The 14,053-nt window shown below is 49.7% G+C and overlaps 2 protein-coding genes across 2 annotated transcripts in view; one reads left to right on the top strand and one right to left on the bottom strand.

Moving 5' to 3' along the window:
- Positions 1-110: 110 nt before the first annotated feature.
- Positions 111-2,716, bottom strand: nipa1 (NIPA magnesium transporter 1). The gene is made up of 5 exons (XM_037469770.2): positions 2,261-2,716; positions 1,810-1,857; positions 1,346-1,436; positions 1,102-1,262; positions 111-949 (listed from the first exon to the last, which is right to left on the bottom strand). Exons 1-5 carry the CDS (start codon positions 2,391-2,393, stop codon positions 459-461), a joined length of 924 nt encoding a protein of 307 aa, XP_037325667.1. The 5' UTR covers positions 2,394-2,716; the 3' UTR covers positions 111-458.
- Positions 2,717-3,030: 314 nt separating this feature from the next.
- Positions 3,031-14,053, top strand: part of herc2 (HECT and RLD domain containing E3 ubiquitin protein ligase 2) — a 37,296-nt gene continuing 26,273 nt past the window's right edge. The window contains exons 1-18 of the mRNA XM_037468738.2: positions 3,031-3,949; positions 5,216-5,331; positions 6,568-6,661; positions 6,777-6,902; positions 8,251-8,473; positions 9,064-9,164; positions 10,261-10,402; positions 10,488-10,592; positions 10,676-10,847; positions 10,934-11,107; positions 11,278-11,466; positions 11,556-11,707; positions 11,783-11,940; positions 12,024-12,137; positions 12,286-12,537; positions 12,882-13,075; positions 13,168-13,368; positions 13,721-13,949. Coding sequence (XP_037324635.2) covers positions 5,260-5,331; positions 6,568-6,661; positions 6,777-6,902; positions 8,251-8,473; positions 9,064-9,164; positions 10,261-10,402; positions 10,488-10,592; positions 10,676-10,847; positions 10,934-11,107; positions 11,278-11,466; positions 11,556-11,707; positions 11,783-11,940; positions 12,024-12,137; positions 12,286-12,537; positions 12,882-13,075; positions 13,168-13,368; positions 13,721-13,949 — 2,698 coding nt within the window. The 5' untranslated portion in view covers positions 3,031-3,949; positions 5,216-5,259. The remainder of the gene's footprint in view (positions 3,950-5,215; positions 5,332-6,567; positions 6,662-6,776; positions 6,903-8,250; positions 8,474-9,063; positions 9,165-10,260; positions 10,403-10,487; positions 10,593-10,675; positions 10,848-10,933; positions 11,108-11,277; positions 11,467-11,555; positions 11,708-11,782; positions 11,941-12,023; positions 12,138-12,285; positions 12,538-12,881; positions 13,076-13,167; positions 13,369-13,720; positions 13,950-14,053) is intronic.

The raw sequence follows: 14,053 nt of genomic DNA, 5'->3' as shown, positions 1-14,053 counted from the left end.
CTCAGTTCTTATTTAACCAGCAAACAACGCTTTAAAGCCTCTTTAAAGCCTCTGCTTTTCACAGTATATAAAAACATGTGAAGCTGATAAATGAAGTGCTCTCAGAATGATTGATGATGAGGAAACCCTTTTTATTGTGAGTGGTGTAAGTGAGTTACATATTAACTAAGAAATGTTCCACACAAACACTCCCTTCTAGTAGTCGAATCCAGTGTTTTTTTTCAGTTCTTATTGTTCATTCAGCTTCTCTGTTTTTGCTGCTTTGTCCGTTTTTAAAGGTGCTGTATAATAAATAAAGTCAGAACTGTCATCATCATTGTTATCCTTGTAGGTCGGCGTTCCTCTGTTTGTTTACTGCACTTTGCACCAGTAAAGAAAAATACAAATTAAATAAGGAATGCCTGAAGATAAAAACCAGAAGATAAAAAATCCAGTTTAAACGCTGGTTTCGATCCTCGTCATTCCGTCTTCTTTGTCGTCCTCCGCGTGATGGAAGCCTCCTGGGAGACGCGCAGCAAAACGACGCCGACGCACACCGTGGTCAGGCTGCACAGCATGGCCGCCGCCCCCGGCGCCGTCAGCGCCGTCCACTCCTTGAAGAGCAGGGCCGAGGCCACGGTGGCGCTGGCCGTGAACGCCACGTAGTACACGGCCTCGAACACGTTGGCGCTGAACCTCTCCAGGGCCTTGTTGATGAAGAAGAACTGGACGAGGACGCCGAGGGCCAGCGTCGCCAGCAGCGCCAGGAAGAGGGGCAGCGCCCCCGGCTCGCCCCCCAGGACCCCCGGAGCCACCAGGCCCAGTCCTTTGCTGCTGGGCACGGTGAAGCTTCCCAGGAGGGAACAAATGGCCACGTACACCATGATGTTGGACGAGCCGTGGGCCGGAGCGGCCCGCGCGATCAGCACCAGCAGCACCAGCACCAGCAGGAGGCCGTACGCCACAACCACTGCAGGAGGGAAACCACGCCGCGTTGGGTTTATTCAGGGATGGGGAACCGGGGAGAAGCTTATTAGTATTACAAACGCACAATGCAATGGTGCCAAAGGTCATGAGTTCTGTTCACCCGCAGATCGAACCAAGTGAAACAAACCGGGTCACCTGGGTCCGACAGCCCGGCCTCCAGCTCCCGCCTGGATGTGACGGCCTGGGCTTTGGGGGCGTGAACGACAAGCACCACGGAGCCGCAGCAGCACAAGACGCAGCCGAGCTTCCCCAGGACGTTCAACCGCTCGCCCAGGAGCCGCGAGGCCAAAGCGGCGCTGCGGCGCCAAGACAACAACTGGGCGGTTATTCACGGGCGCCACCGCCAGGGTTCGAGCGTTCCGGGTACGTCAGGACTCACCCAAACAGCACTCCAAGGGCTCCCAGTGGGGTGACGATCACAGCCGGGGCCACGTTGTACGCCAGGAAATTCCCAATTTGACCGATAATCACTGATGAGATTAAAACATTTCAGTAACATTGTAAAGATACGATGCACTGAGTTCAGAACGGGATTTCAGGGGTTGATTGATGGTTGGCAATTCTAAAAAGGGTTCATGTGCAGTCCAGTTTTTACTGTAAATGTTAAAACAACCACTTATACTTACACTTAACGGTTTAAGAAATATCTTGAATTGTGTTTTGACTTGGAGAAATTAAGTTACCTGGAATTTCTACCTGTGATTAATACCAATGTCAGATCGACTAGTCACTATAGGAGAAAATAGTGGGATTACAGAATACTGAAATGTACTGAATCTATACTGTCCAGCTATCAAAGGTCCTACATTAAATATCAGGGTCGATGGGTGGCGCTGTACTCACTGGCCAGTGTGCCGCTCCACCACACCACATCTGTGAGGTACGAGCACCCTGAGGACACAACACAGCAGCAACTTATCCTATGAATAAATACATCTTTAATCATAAACAACCTTCTATTTGCAGGACGAAGTAACTCACACAAAAAAAATGACAAAAATGTTGTTGCCATACAGAAATAAATCAATGAAATAAAAAAACCCAGAAATGAATAATAATAACAATCATTTTAAACTTCAATGAATTACTTCAAAAGTAAAATGAATTATATAATAAAATAAACAACACTTATTATAATTCCATTAATTAACCTCTGATTAATGCATCATAATTAAGGCATTACTTCTATATAAATAAATAGAATGAACAACAGAGTTTAATCTCGCGTAAAAACGAGACGCTCGGTGTTTGACAGTTTGAGGAGACACAAACAGAAGATACAGGACTTGTGTACCTCTGTCGCGAGACCGTAATATTCCCTTTTTCTGAAGCACAAAAGTCGAGCCATTGATGAAACTTGAAACCACTGCTATCGCGACTCCAGAAACCGGAAACGAAACGCGGCCCGGTTCCGCCTCAGCAGCCATGTTCACCGCCTGTGAGAATGATTTATTGTGCTCGTATTAGTACGCCGTCCGGTTTAAGGAGTTATGGACTGGGAACCGGGACACTGCGCACCGAGCTCCCGGCTGCACCCTGGTAGGTGGAGCCACGTGGGTAGCCACGTGGGTGGAGCCACCGAACGGGACGCGCACAGTGCGCATGCGTCAACAATACTGTCAGAGTGACAGGTCGCATAAAAATATAGAATATAAATAAATATGATTACAAAATCTATATAAAATGAATACCATGATAATATTATTATCATGTTCAATGTAACTTAAAAATATTCCAGGGGATGTTCAAACGTTCAGTGAATCAATAATAATAATAATGAGGTACGTTTTTTAGTTACTTTTTAGTTAACTTTTTTAGTTACTTTGAAATATGAAGTACAATAAATTGGAAAATAATACACTTCATTAATCGTTAATCATTAAATAAACATAAAAATGAAACATGAAACTGCATTTAAATAAAAACTGTAACACTGTAATTAAACATCTGTAAAATAAATACACAAAAATCCACTAAACACCTCTCCCCCTAAACCCCCCCTGGTGAGCGGCACAAGCACAGTACTCTCTACATCAAAGGGCTCTTCCACCCTCGCCCCCCCCCCCCTCTGTGACAACTGGCCAGGTTGGAGAGACTCCACCAAGGCAAAGCTGAAGGACCTGATGGCATCAGCTCCAGAGTGCGCCATCCAGCTGTCCTGCAACAGCTCTTCAACGCACATCCCATGTGATGAAGGTGATGGGGAGGCTGGTCTTGGCTCACCTTCGGCAGCAGGAGAAATCATCACTGGACCCTCTGCAATTTGCTTACCAGCCTTGTGTGGGAGTGGAACGACGCCATCGTCTACCTGCTGCATCTGGATGGAACCGACGTCTCCACAACCAACTAATGTAATAACTTAATACACATCCCACCCCACTATAAATACTCATATCTCACTTTAATTTAATATGTTCTGCTCTGCTATTTTATTTTGTTTTACTGTATGTATTGTGGATTTTTCATTTAATTTACTGTGCTGCTGCACACAAATCCCCCCCCTGGGCATAAATAAAGTTTCTGTCTATCTTAACCTTTATGAAACATACAATTGCTCCATATAATGAAACCAATATATATCTTAAACTATATGAAACACGTTACCCTTCATCTAAATAAAACATCTGGGAAATAAAGCCATCCTGGGACCTCGTGCCACTTGGTGGACGGTTTACCTTCACTCCAGGACAACCCCGCCCCTTTCGATGTCCCGCCTCAAAATCCCAAAGAGACGCACCTTTTGTAACCCCGGGTGGAACGAGTGGGCGGGTGTAAACTCGGCGGCCGACCCCTCGCTTCGGAAACCTCTCCCCACCAGGGTGCTGCGGTGCGGATTAATCGCACCGACCTCCCAGTGACGTCTACGTAATTGGTTTCTATGCCTCGTGCCGTCGGCGACCTGTCAATCAAGTCCATTATGAACGTCTCGTTAATGCAGCGAAGCAGCTGAGCGGACGAGAATAGCTCGAGAAGACAACCGCAGGTAAATAAATAAAAAAAAAATGTTACACCAATGCGACGTGTCAACCGTGGTGTAGCTAACGTCTACCGGGCCATTACGTCTTGTTTCGGTTCGGCGTCGCGTCCCGGCAGCTCCGGCACCGTTGGCCCGGGTGATGAACGTTGCTGTCGGCTTTGCTAGCTCGCTCGCAGGCTAGCTAGCTTTAGCCGCGCAGCTAACGTGGACGGTTACCCTGCGTTGTGCGTTCATGAGCGTAGTTATGCCGTGTCAGTGTGTGTGCGCGTGTGTGCGCGTGTGATTAACCTGCCGGGAATAGTGTCCGTTATCACGGGCATCGAAGCCTGGTTAACACCCCGACGTGAAGGTTAACGCAGACTGTGTCCTTGCTAGCATGCAATGCTACTCTAACTAACGTTACGTTTTACATCTTCGGCCTTGATCTCGTTTATGTGAATTAAGCTAATGCAAAAGGTAACGTTACGCTTTGCACGCTACAAAGCGTTGGTATGTATTGTATTGTGTGGTTTAGAGGGGCGGCTGCGTGTGTACCGGCCTTGGTTTGGTCCAGATGAGTGTACAGAATTTAGTGTAACCTTCCTTCAAAAAACCAGAGCAGCCCAATGTGGATGTAACGATCACGCGGGTTAGTTAGAGAATCAAAGAGCTGACGTTGACACGTGAGGATTCATTCGTGTGGTTTGTAAACTGTATTTTTCCACGATTTTCTGAGGCTATTTGGCTTCATCTGACAGACGATTTGTTTTAAACTACCTTTCTAATAAAGTCAACATAACCCAGTGACAGGCTCCAACCTCACTCACGATAAAGTGATTTATCCTGGTTTATTAATACTTTGTATGTGTGTAATTAATGAATTACATTATGTGCACACTGAGGAGAAACATTTAACCCAGCATGTTCTTCCCAGGAGTTTGACCAAAGATGCCTTTTTTCTAAATGCAAGTATATAAACATCTCTATCCTTTCATCACCTTGCCATCGGCTTAATCAGGGAACGACTGCATGATTCCCACATATCCACACGCAAGTAACGTAACCCCATTAGTTTGTATTATTATTATTATTATTATTATTACTTCCAGGTTCACAGCAAAGAAGCCTCACTCCATCATGAGTGACCTACAGCGTAATATTGAGTGGCGTGAAGCCCAAGTCAGAAGCATTTGTATTTATAATGTCAGCCATTGATAGATTTGTGTCATTGCATCGTGACATTGTAAATGTGTCTTCTGGTGCTCATCGTCCTTTTATCTCTTTCTGCTGCAGGTTGGCTGCGTCTGCAGCCAGGAGAAGAGGGGAAGGAGGGGAAGATGCCTTCTCCGTCTTTTACCCTCGACGCTCAGCTGAGGTTTCACGACAAATGGCTGACCATGGACCTACAGGTGTGTTATCGTAAAGGAAGGAGACATATGAAAATAAAAGCTTTCTCCGATGAGAAGTGGAGATGTTTTACCCTATTTTTCATCTTCTCTTAAGTTGACTTTTAGAAGCTTTTTGTTTTCGGTTTTCTGTCTGATTGTGTTGCATCTGGTTTGCAGCATAGGAAGTGGTGTGTATGTATATATATATACATCCAGAATACTGGTATGTTTGAGCCGGACGAACCCACCAAACGGATCACATCGCACTCATCTGCTTCAGGCCGCTCTCACGGATGATTATTGGTTTTTCTGCTTTGTGCAAAGAGATGTAGTCAGAGATATTAGTCACTTAGGGGAAAAGTCATTTAGAGAAAGAAAGGCATCTGTGTTGTGAAAACAACCCATGTAGGTTGTAATTATGAGCACTCAGGATCCACCGTCTCCTTCTAGTAGACGAGCCTTCTGCTCTGGACTGAAAGTTGGAATTGGGAAAGGGTTTTGAGGTTTCCGTCCGCCGTGTCCGAGGCTTCAGCGTTGTGTGTCCGGTGTCATCTGTGAGCTAACTTGTTTTTGACATTTTAAGACATTGGATCCTTGAAAGCAAGAGTCGGCTTTCCTCGTGTGAGTGTTCTTTTCCTGAAGCAACGCATTGCAGCACACGTGTCCTCAATCGGTGACAACAAAGCAGCTGTTTTGCTCTGTGTTTGCTCTGTGATTGAGGGGGTTGCATTTCTGAGCCAAGTTATTCAGATTCCTCCAGGTGGAGGAAGTTCTGTTTTTTTTCCCCCTAAAAGTGCCAACTAAGTAAAGTTAGTTAATGGAGGAGAAGTTTGTTTGAGTTCTCTGTCCATCCTGAGCTTTATAAGACAGACAGACTTTGTACAGCAAAGAAGAAATAAAAGCCTGTCTGTGGAAACGGAGACTCAATGTTGAGCTTTTATCGTCTCAGACAACCAATGCAGAGATGACGAGACGCAAATGGGCGATGCTGGTCTTTAGAGCCCTGTGAGCGCTTTTCTGCTAGAAAGACGCCTCAAAGAGGATTAAAATACACATAAGTAATAACGAGAAGAGAAAATGCATGAGCGACAAAGTAGCTCTAAATCAGGCTGAGCACAGTGGTCATAAAGGGATTAGAATGTGCGATTACCCTGGCTGTGTGTACTCCGACCTGAACACACAGAGGTGCAAGTGCACACTGATCAAAGCAAAGTCTGACTTTTCCAAATGTGCTGATTTGTGCGTTTGCTGACTCAGCGGGCCTTCTCCGCCGAGGGACTGTGCGAGATGTGGAACGAAATGGTGAAGGACAAGGAGATAACGTTCAACGGAGAGGAGTCCGCTCACCCAGGTACGCTCGCCGCCGCGCCGTTCGCTCGCTCCGCGTCGGCCCCGGAGGCGGGTCGCCACCCCGTCCTCGCTGCCTGCGCCGGATGAATCAGAATTCCCCTTTGCGGTCGTTTCAGAGGACTGCACCGACTGCTTCGGAGCTCAGAAGAAAGACGAGCCCAACGACAAGGAGAAGAAAGAGGAGGAGGGGACGTCGGCTCACCTCTCCATCATCGAGACGTGGGACTGGGGCCGGCAGCCAGGTGAGACTACTACTACTACTACTACTACTACTACTACTACTACTAGTACTAGTAGTACTGTGCTGCTGCTTTGTTATGTTTAGTATGTTTTTGGTGAGTCATAGCAATGCTGCTCCGCTCTCCTGATCTTTCATGCTCGTCTGTTTCCAAGTAGGGTAACTAACACCGTGCCGACCGCAGACTGGTTTCACAACAACACATGTTGACGAGATACGATGATACGGAGCGCGTGTGGACGCGTGTCCGTCCTCTCTGTTTATCGCCCTCGTGTCCGTCACGTCCCCGCTGACGTGCGCGCGTGTTTTTTTTCTGGCGCGCGAGACGTGGAAAACTCCGAATGAAGAGTCGCAGGTCTGAGTGGTTATTTTTACCCGTCGGGGTGTAATCTCCAGCAGAGGGTTGCGTCCCCCCCCCCGGGGTGGGACAGGGTCCTGGCAGTGGCAGATAAGCAGGGGGTGCTGGGAGGAGAGTCCACGTGGACGGTGAGCGGCGCCATGGCCCGAGGTTCCTTGTTTCACTACAGTAGTAGTACATGTATTTTAGTCAAACGGAACTGAAGCTGTTGTCCTTATTCTCTAGAAACACACCAGACTCAATTAGAAAAACAGTGATTTAACCTCTTGGATCACAGCAGTGTGTTCACATGAGTACCGTACGACACCAAAAAGAAATGAGTCACGGTTTTTAAATCAGAACCCTGAAGTGACCGGGGGAATCTTTTTCTCTTTCAATAGATATTTTACAAAGAGGTTTTCAGGCCTTCAGGTTTGCGGTGGTTCTCTTGCTCAACCTACTCCCGAGCCACGCTAATGATGTACGAAAAATAGTTAGACCGGGGACGCATCTGCTCTGACAGCCGAGCACAGCTGACCCGAACCCGGGCCAGTCTGGCTTACACGAAGCTTAAGTGGACTTCTGAGCCGCTATTTTGGCTCATCTCATCTTTCCTGCAGCGCTGCTACACACACACACACATATATATATATATATATATTTATAAAAATCAGGCATGTATTTCAAACAGATCCTTCTATACATGTCTTTAGAATATCTGGCGCATCATAAAAATGAATTAAATATACACATTGGATTCTTTTAAATGCAGTAATATGTCCGACCCGGTGGACCAACCAACATACCAAATTCTACGTATATTATCTTGATATTTGAAGAAATATCTGCTTCAAGCACAACGGCCAAAAAGAGTGAAAGATTTGTATTTCAAATGTCAATGTAAAACTCCTATGCATCTATCTCGCTTTTAAGTATATCGGAGTATTTTAAAACAGTTCATTTTCGATTGTGCGTCACACGTTTGTGATGGTTTAGTCTTTCCTTGTGTGTGCAGATGAGAGCGAGTTGAAGGACTGCCTGCTGGTGCTGGTTGACGACCAGCAGAGGCTCTCGGCTCAGATGGCCAAGAGCACGCTGTCGGCCCAACGCCTTCGCCGGCGCCTGCTCATCATGGAGCGCTACCTCATCTCGCTCAGCGACAGCATGATGGAGGACAAGTACGAGATCCACTGGAAGGAGCCGCCCAGCCCCCCCCCGGCGGCCGCAGACAACAAGAGGTAACCGGGACCAAGATGGGGATTCTGTTCGCTTTTGGAAACGAAGGGCTCTTCAATCCCGGCGGCCTCCGAGGGTTTAAGGTCGTCAGCGAGACGGAACGGAGCTTCAACACAGAGACCCCACTGTTCAGTGACTGTTTACACGAGGCAGCAGTTTCACAATCTCCCTAAAATCTCCCTAAACCTCTTAACCTCTTAGTCGGGCCGACCTCTCGCTGGAGGTGACGGTGGCTCGTGGCGTTGCGTCACGTCACCCTGTGGTCAGACCTCCCAGCTTTGTTCAAGTTGGCCCCACTGATGTGGAGGTGGTTGTTATTACACGGGAACTTAAAGCTCTACTTTTTACTATTAATGGATCATAAAAAACATGGTTGAACATCCTGTAAACTATTTGAGAATATGAACTGAGTGAAGAAGGCCTCCCTTGTGTGTCACTCAGCTCCTGGTCCCAGCAGTTCAACCCTGCAGCTGTGTGTGTGTGTGTGTGTGTGTGACTTCACGCCGGCTTCTCCTCCTCTCTAACACACACACACACACACACACACACAAATGCTCCCTGTGTTCACCTCTGCGTGGTTCTGTGTTTGCAGCCCTCGTCCGGCCAGTAAAGGGGTTGACGGTCTGGCCCGAGTCGGATCCAGGGCGGCTCTCTCCTTCGCCTTCGCCTTCCTGCGGCGAGCCTGGAGGTCAGGTAGGAAATGCACAGGGGCGACGCGCCGGTGGTGCTGCTCGCAGGCAGGCAGGCATGCTCGGAGTAAACAACAACAAACAACGTTTCAGAATGCTGTTATCATAGCTTGTTGTTGTTTGTAGGGTTCAAGGCCAAGGAGACTTCTACTGCATTTAGATCACAACATGCTCTGATTCCTCAGTCACATGTTTTAAGCAGCACCGTCACACACTGACCTCAAAAATACCAGAGTTGAATTTTGATTAGATCTAATGAAAGGAATAACCTGCATAATCGTGATGTTTCTGGATCACACGATGCGATTGTATCTCAATTAAAGGGACAGCGTCGGTTTAAATGTCCCTCCATTGTTAGCTTGTCGAGGACAGATGCCGGTTTTGTTCAGTGTGCTGATGTGGAGAGCTGCGTGTCCTCAGGGACCGGTCGGGAATAAAGAGTCTCCCTGTAATATGACACACGCACAGAGACGGACAGTTAAGCCGCTCGTCCTCCGAGGATCTGTGTTCCTGGGTCAGTGTTTTCTTTTACCTGCTGAATGATCACATTTTCGAATCCTAGATACTTGATTTTTTGAGGAAAATTCAATCTGACTAGATACACGTTGCTTGACTTTCGTTGTCTGTAAATTCAATGCGAGGTTGAGACTTTATTTATTAATTATTAATCAGGCATCTCAGAACAAACATTATCTCCACACCCCAATGTGTGTGTGTGTGTGTGTGTGTGTGTGTGTGTGTGTGTGTGTGTGTGTGTGTGTGTGTGTGTGTGTGTGTGTGTGTGTGTGTGTGTGTGTGTGTGTGTGTGTGTGTGTGTGTGTGTGTGTGTGTGTGTGTGTGTGTGTGTGTGTGTGTGTGTGTGTGTGTGTGTGTTATAAGAGTAGCGTAACATGTGGTTCATTCACTTATTGTCCATCAGCTGTTGAGGCGAAGAATTTTACACTCTTTTCCACGCAAACATTTGACTTTCAAATGAAGATTCACAAATCAACGTTTTACCAGGTTATGATGCAATGAACTGCACGGCTCACTGGTTTTGGCAGACTGAGCTTGATGGTTCTTGTGTGTTGTGTATAAACTGGCGGCGCTGTGTTTCCCAGGAGACGATGCGGACCTCTGCAGCGAGCTGCTGCAGGAGTCTCTGGACGCGCTGCGAGCTCTGCCCGAAGCCACGCTGTTCGACGAGGGAACCGTGTCGTCGGTGTGGCTCGAAGTCGTCGAGAGGGCCACCAAGTTCCTCGGGTTCGTTTTTAACGGATCGTTCGTATCGTTCGCTCATTTCTTTGACTCCGTAAGTCGAGTTTGATTCTCTCTCCTCTGTGAACAGGGACGTGCACGGCAGCGCCAGCACCAAACGAAACATTCCCCTCCAGGACCAGCACCTCGCCCTCGCCATCCTGCTGGAGCTGGCTGTGCAGAGAGGAACTCTCAGGTAACCATCACCCCCCCCCCACCCTCCCCCTCCTCCACCCCTCGCTCCCCTCTGACCTCGTGTCTTTCTCGTGTGGTGTCCAGTCAGCTGCTGTCAGCGGTCTTGCTGCTGCTCCGCCTGTGGGAGAGCGGCACCAGAGAGATGGACAACGAGCGCTCCACCCAGGGGACCAGCGCCCCCCTGCTGCCCCTCCTGCACCGCTTCCACAACATCCACAGCAGCAAGGAGGAGCCCGTTCCAGAGGGGGAGGCTGAGGTGAAAATGTCTTTTTAAAGCGCCCTGTTTTTTTCCGAGCTAACGAGCCCTTTTCTGACGATTTGTGATTGTTTTGTTTTTTTCAGATCCTCACGGCCCAGATGACTCCCAACGAGAGCTTCCTGCGGTACCTGAACTTGCCTCAGGACAACGACCTGGCCATCGACCTGCGGCAAACAGCCGTGGTGATCATGGCTCACCTGGACCGCCTGGCTTCTCCCTGCTGCCCTCCACACTGCAACTCCCCCACCTCTCACAAGGCGAGTAGTTGTCATATGAATGTAGGTCGGTGAGGATGATGATGATGAGGATCATCCCTTCCTTAGTTACGGCTTGAGTTATTTGTTACAAATAAAGAGGGTCAGATAGAAGTCCTCTTCTCACAGGCCTCTGTGGGGCTGGAGGCGTGACCTGTCCCTTTGTGTCACAGGGCACCTTGCAGGAGGTGATTGCTTGGGGCCTGTTGGGCTGGAAGCTTTACGCCAACCTCAACGGGCCCATCTACTGTAAAGGCCTGTCGAGCATCGGGGTCGCGCAGGTCGTCTGTTCGGAGAAGAGCTTCCTCATCCTGTCCCGCACCGGCGCCGTTTACACCCAGAACTACAAGAGCACGACCCTGGTCAGTTCTGTCGCGCGGCTGCTTTTTGTTTATCGACGCGCCTTCGTTCAGTAACGTAAGCGTTGAGTCTTTGTGTCGTGTGCCTTCAGGCTCCGATCCTGATCCACGGGCTGAGCTCCAGGAAGGTGGTGAAGCTCGCGGCTCACCCCGACGGGCAGCACTACTTGGCCCTGTCCTCCAACGGGGAGGTGTTCTCGTGGGGCTGCGGCGACGGAGGGCGCCTCGGACACGGAGACACCACGTGAGAGACCAGAGAGAAACGCCCGCTGGAGGTAATCGTGACATTGTTTTAATCTCCACTCCTGCTGTTCTCCAGGTATCTGGAGGAGCCCACCATGATCGCCGCCTTCAACGGGAAGCAGACGGGGAAGCACGTGGTGCACATCGCTTGTGGCAGCACGTACAGCGCCGCCATCACTGCCGACGGAGAGCTGTACACGTGGGGCAGAGGGAACTACGGTCGCCTGGGCCACGGTAAGCCGCGACCTGCTCCGGCCCCCCGCAGGACGCGGCCTCGCATTGAAAGTCCTCTAAAGAGACCTCCCACTGTTTTCCAGGCTCCAGCGAGGACCAGACCACGCCCATGCTGGTGACGGCGCTGAAGGGACTGAAGGTGACTGACGTGGCGTGCGGGAGCGGGGACGCACAGACCCTGTCTGTGACGGAGAATGGTGAGAACGACAGTTTGTGGGTTCTGGCGCCGGACTTCGTCGTTTCCTCTGCTGTGACGTTGAGAGAAAAAACCAGTCGACAAAGAGGACGCCACATGTGTGTTCACTGAGATTAAAGGTGGCGCCCGCTGCTTTTGCGTGTCCTCAGGTCAGGTTTGGTCCTGGGGGGACGGAGACTACGGTAAACTGGGCCGAGGAGGCAGCGACGGCTGCAAGACGCCAAAGCTCGTGGAGAAACTGCAGGACCTGGACATCGTGAAGGTGTACTGCGGCAGCCAGTTCTCCGTGGCCCTCACCAAGGACGGACAGGTGTACACCTGGGGGAAGGGGGACAACCAGCGCCTCGGCCACGGCACCGACGAGCATGTTCGATACCCCAAACTGCTCGACAGTCTGCAGGGTGAGTTAAAAAAAAAGTAAAAATGTGTATGAAGGCTAATGAATCCTTAAATTTGCACTTTTTTAAATTTATTTTTTTATGAATATTAAGGCATAAAAAATACCTGCAAAAATAATAGTTGGCTGCTAATAAATGCGTATATGCTATATGCAATTATAATAATTGCATATGGATTTTATTTTGAAATGCTTGTACAAACTGTTGAAAAAGTGCTTATAAATGCCTTGTTTGAGTTTACGTTGCTGAACGCATCAACAGTTACATTCGTATGCCAATAAGCACGTTATAAAGAACTATCTGCTGAAGTCCAGTGTGAGACGGATGTGCGTGGTGTTCCCGAGCAGGGAAGAAGGTGGTGGACGTCGCGGTGGGCTCGACGCACTGCCTCGCCCTCATGGACGACGGGGAGGTGCACAGCTGGGGCAGCAACGACAAGCTGCAGCACTTTGACACGCTCCTCTCCAACAAGAAGCAGCCCAAGGCTCTGCAGGGCCTCAACTCCAAACACATCGTGGGCATCACGTGCGGCCCGGGGCAGGTGATGCAGCGCTGCCGCGTGTATCTTGTATTCTTTACATGAAAGAAACCCCCGAAACCCCCCTAACGCCCCCGTGTCCGCGCTGTTGTCAGAGCTTCGCCTGGTCCTCGTGCTCCGAGTGGTCCGTCGGGCAGCGCGTGCCCTTCGTGGTGGACGTGTGCCCGGTGACCTTCGAGCAGCTGGACCTGCTGCTGCGACAGGTCAGCGAGGGGATGGACGGCAGCTCTGACTGGCCCCCCACGCAGGAGACTGAGTGCATGGTGGTCGCCACGCTCAACCTGCTCCGGCTCCAGGTAGGCCTCGCTTTGTTTATCGTGGCGGCGGCGTCTCGGATCGGCACGAAAAGAAAACTCTTAAAGGTCCCCGGTTTGCCGCCGCGCCACATTGGCAGCTTTTTGGTTTGTTTTGATTATAGCAGCTGGTCTACATTTAACTCTTATGTAATAATTACATTGAACACATCACAATACCGTTGCTCAATTGTAGAGAACAGAGTAAATAATTAGCGGGTCACATGCGTTCCACTGCTTGGGAGGAGACTTACTGACGTTGTTCCAGTCTCGTATCAAAACTGTGTCCACTGATGCCACGAGCTAATGAGGATGCTTATCTCTGAACCCTCCTCCTCCTCCTCCTCCTCCTCAGCTCCACGCAGCCATCGGTAACCAGGTGGACCCAGAGGAGCTGGGCCTGGGCCTCGGCAGCGTCCTGCTCAACAACCTCAAACAGACGGTGGTGGTCCTAGCGAGCAACGCCGGCGTGCTCTATTCCGTGCAAGCAGCGGCCCAGGCGGTCCTCCAGAGCGGCTGGTCGGTGCTGCTGCCCACCGCCGAGGAGCGGGCGAGGGCGTTGTCCTCCCTGCTGCCCAATGCTGGTGAGCGCACGTCCTCCTCAAACGCACGCTCAGTAGTCAATTAGTCGATCTCGGGGGGGGGGGGGGGGGAAGAAACACTCAAGGGGGTTTTCACGCTTGGTCTT

The sequence above is a fragment of the Pungitius pungitius genome, chromosome 7, assembly GCF_949316345.1.
Source record: "Pungitius pungitius chromosome 7, fPunPun2.1, whole genome shotgun sequence".
NCBI lineage: Eukaryota > Metazoa > Chordata > Actinopteri > Perciformes > Gasterosteidae > Pungitius > Pungitius pungitius.
Note: the sequence above shows the minus strand (reverse complement) of the source record. Positions and strands in the feature narration are given on the sequence as shown.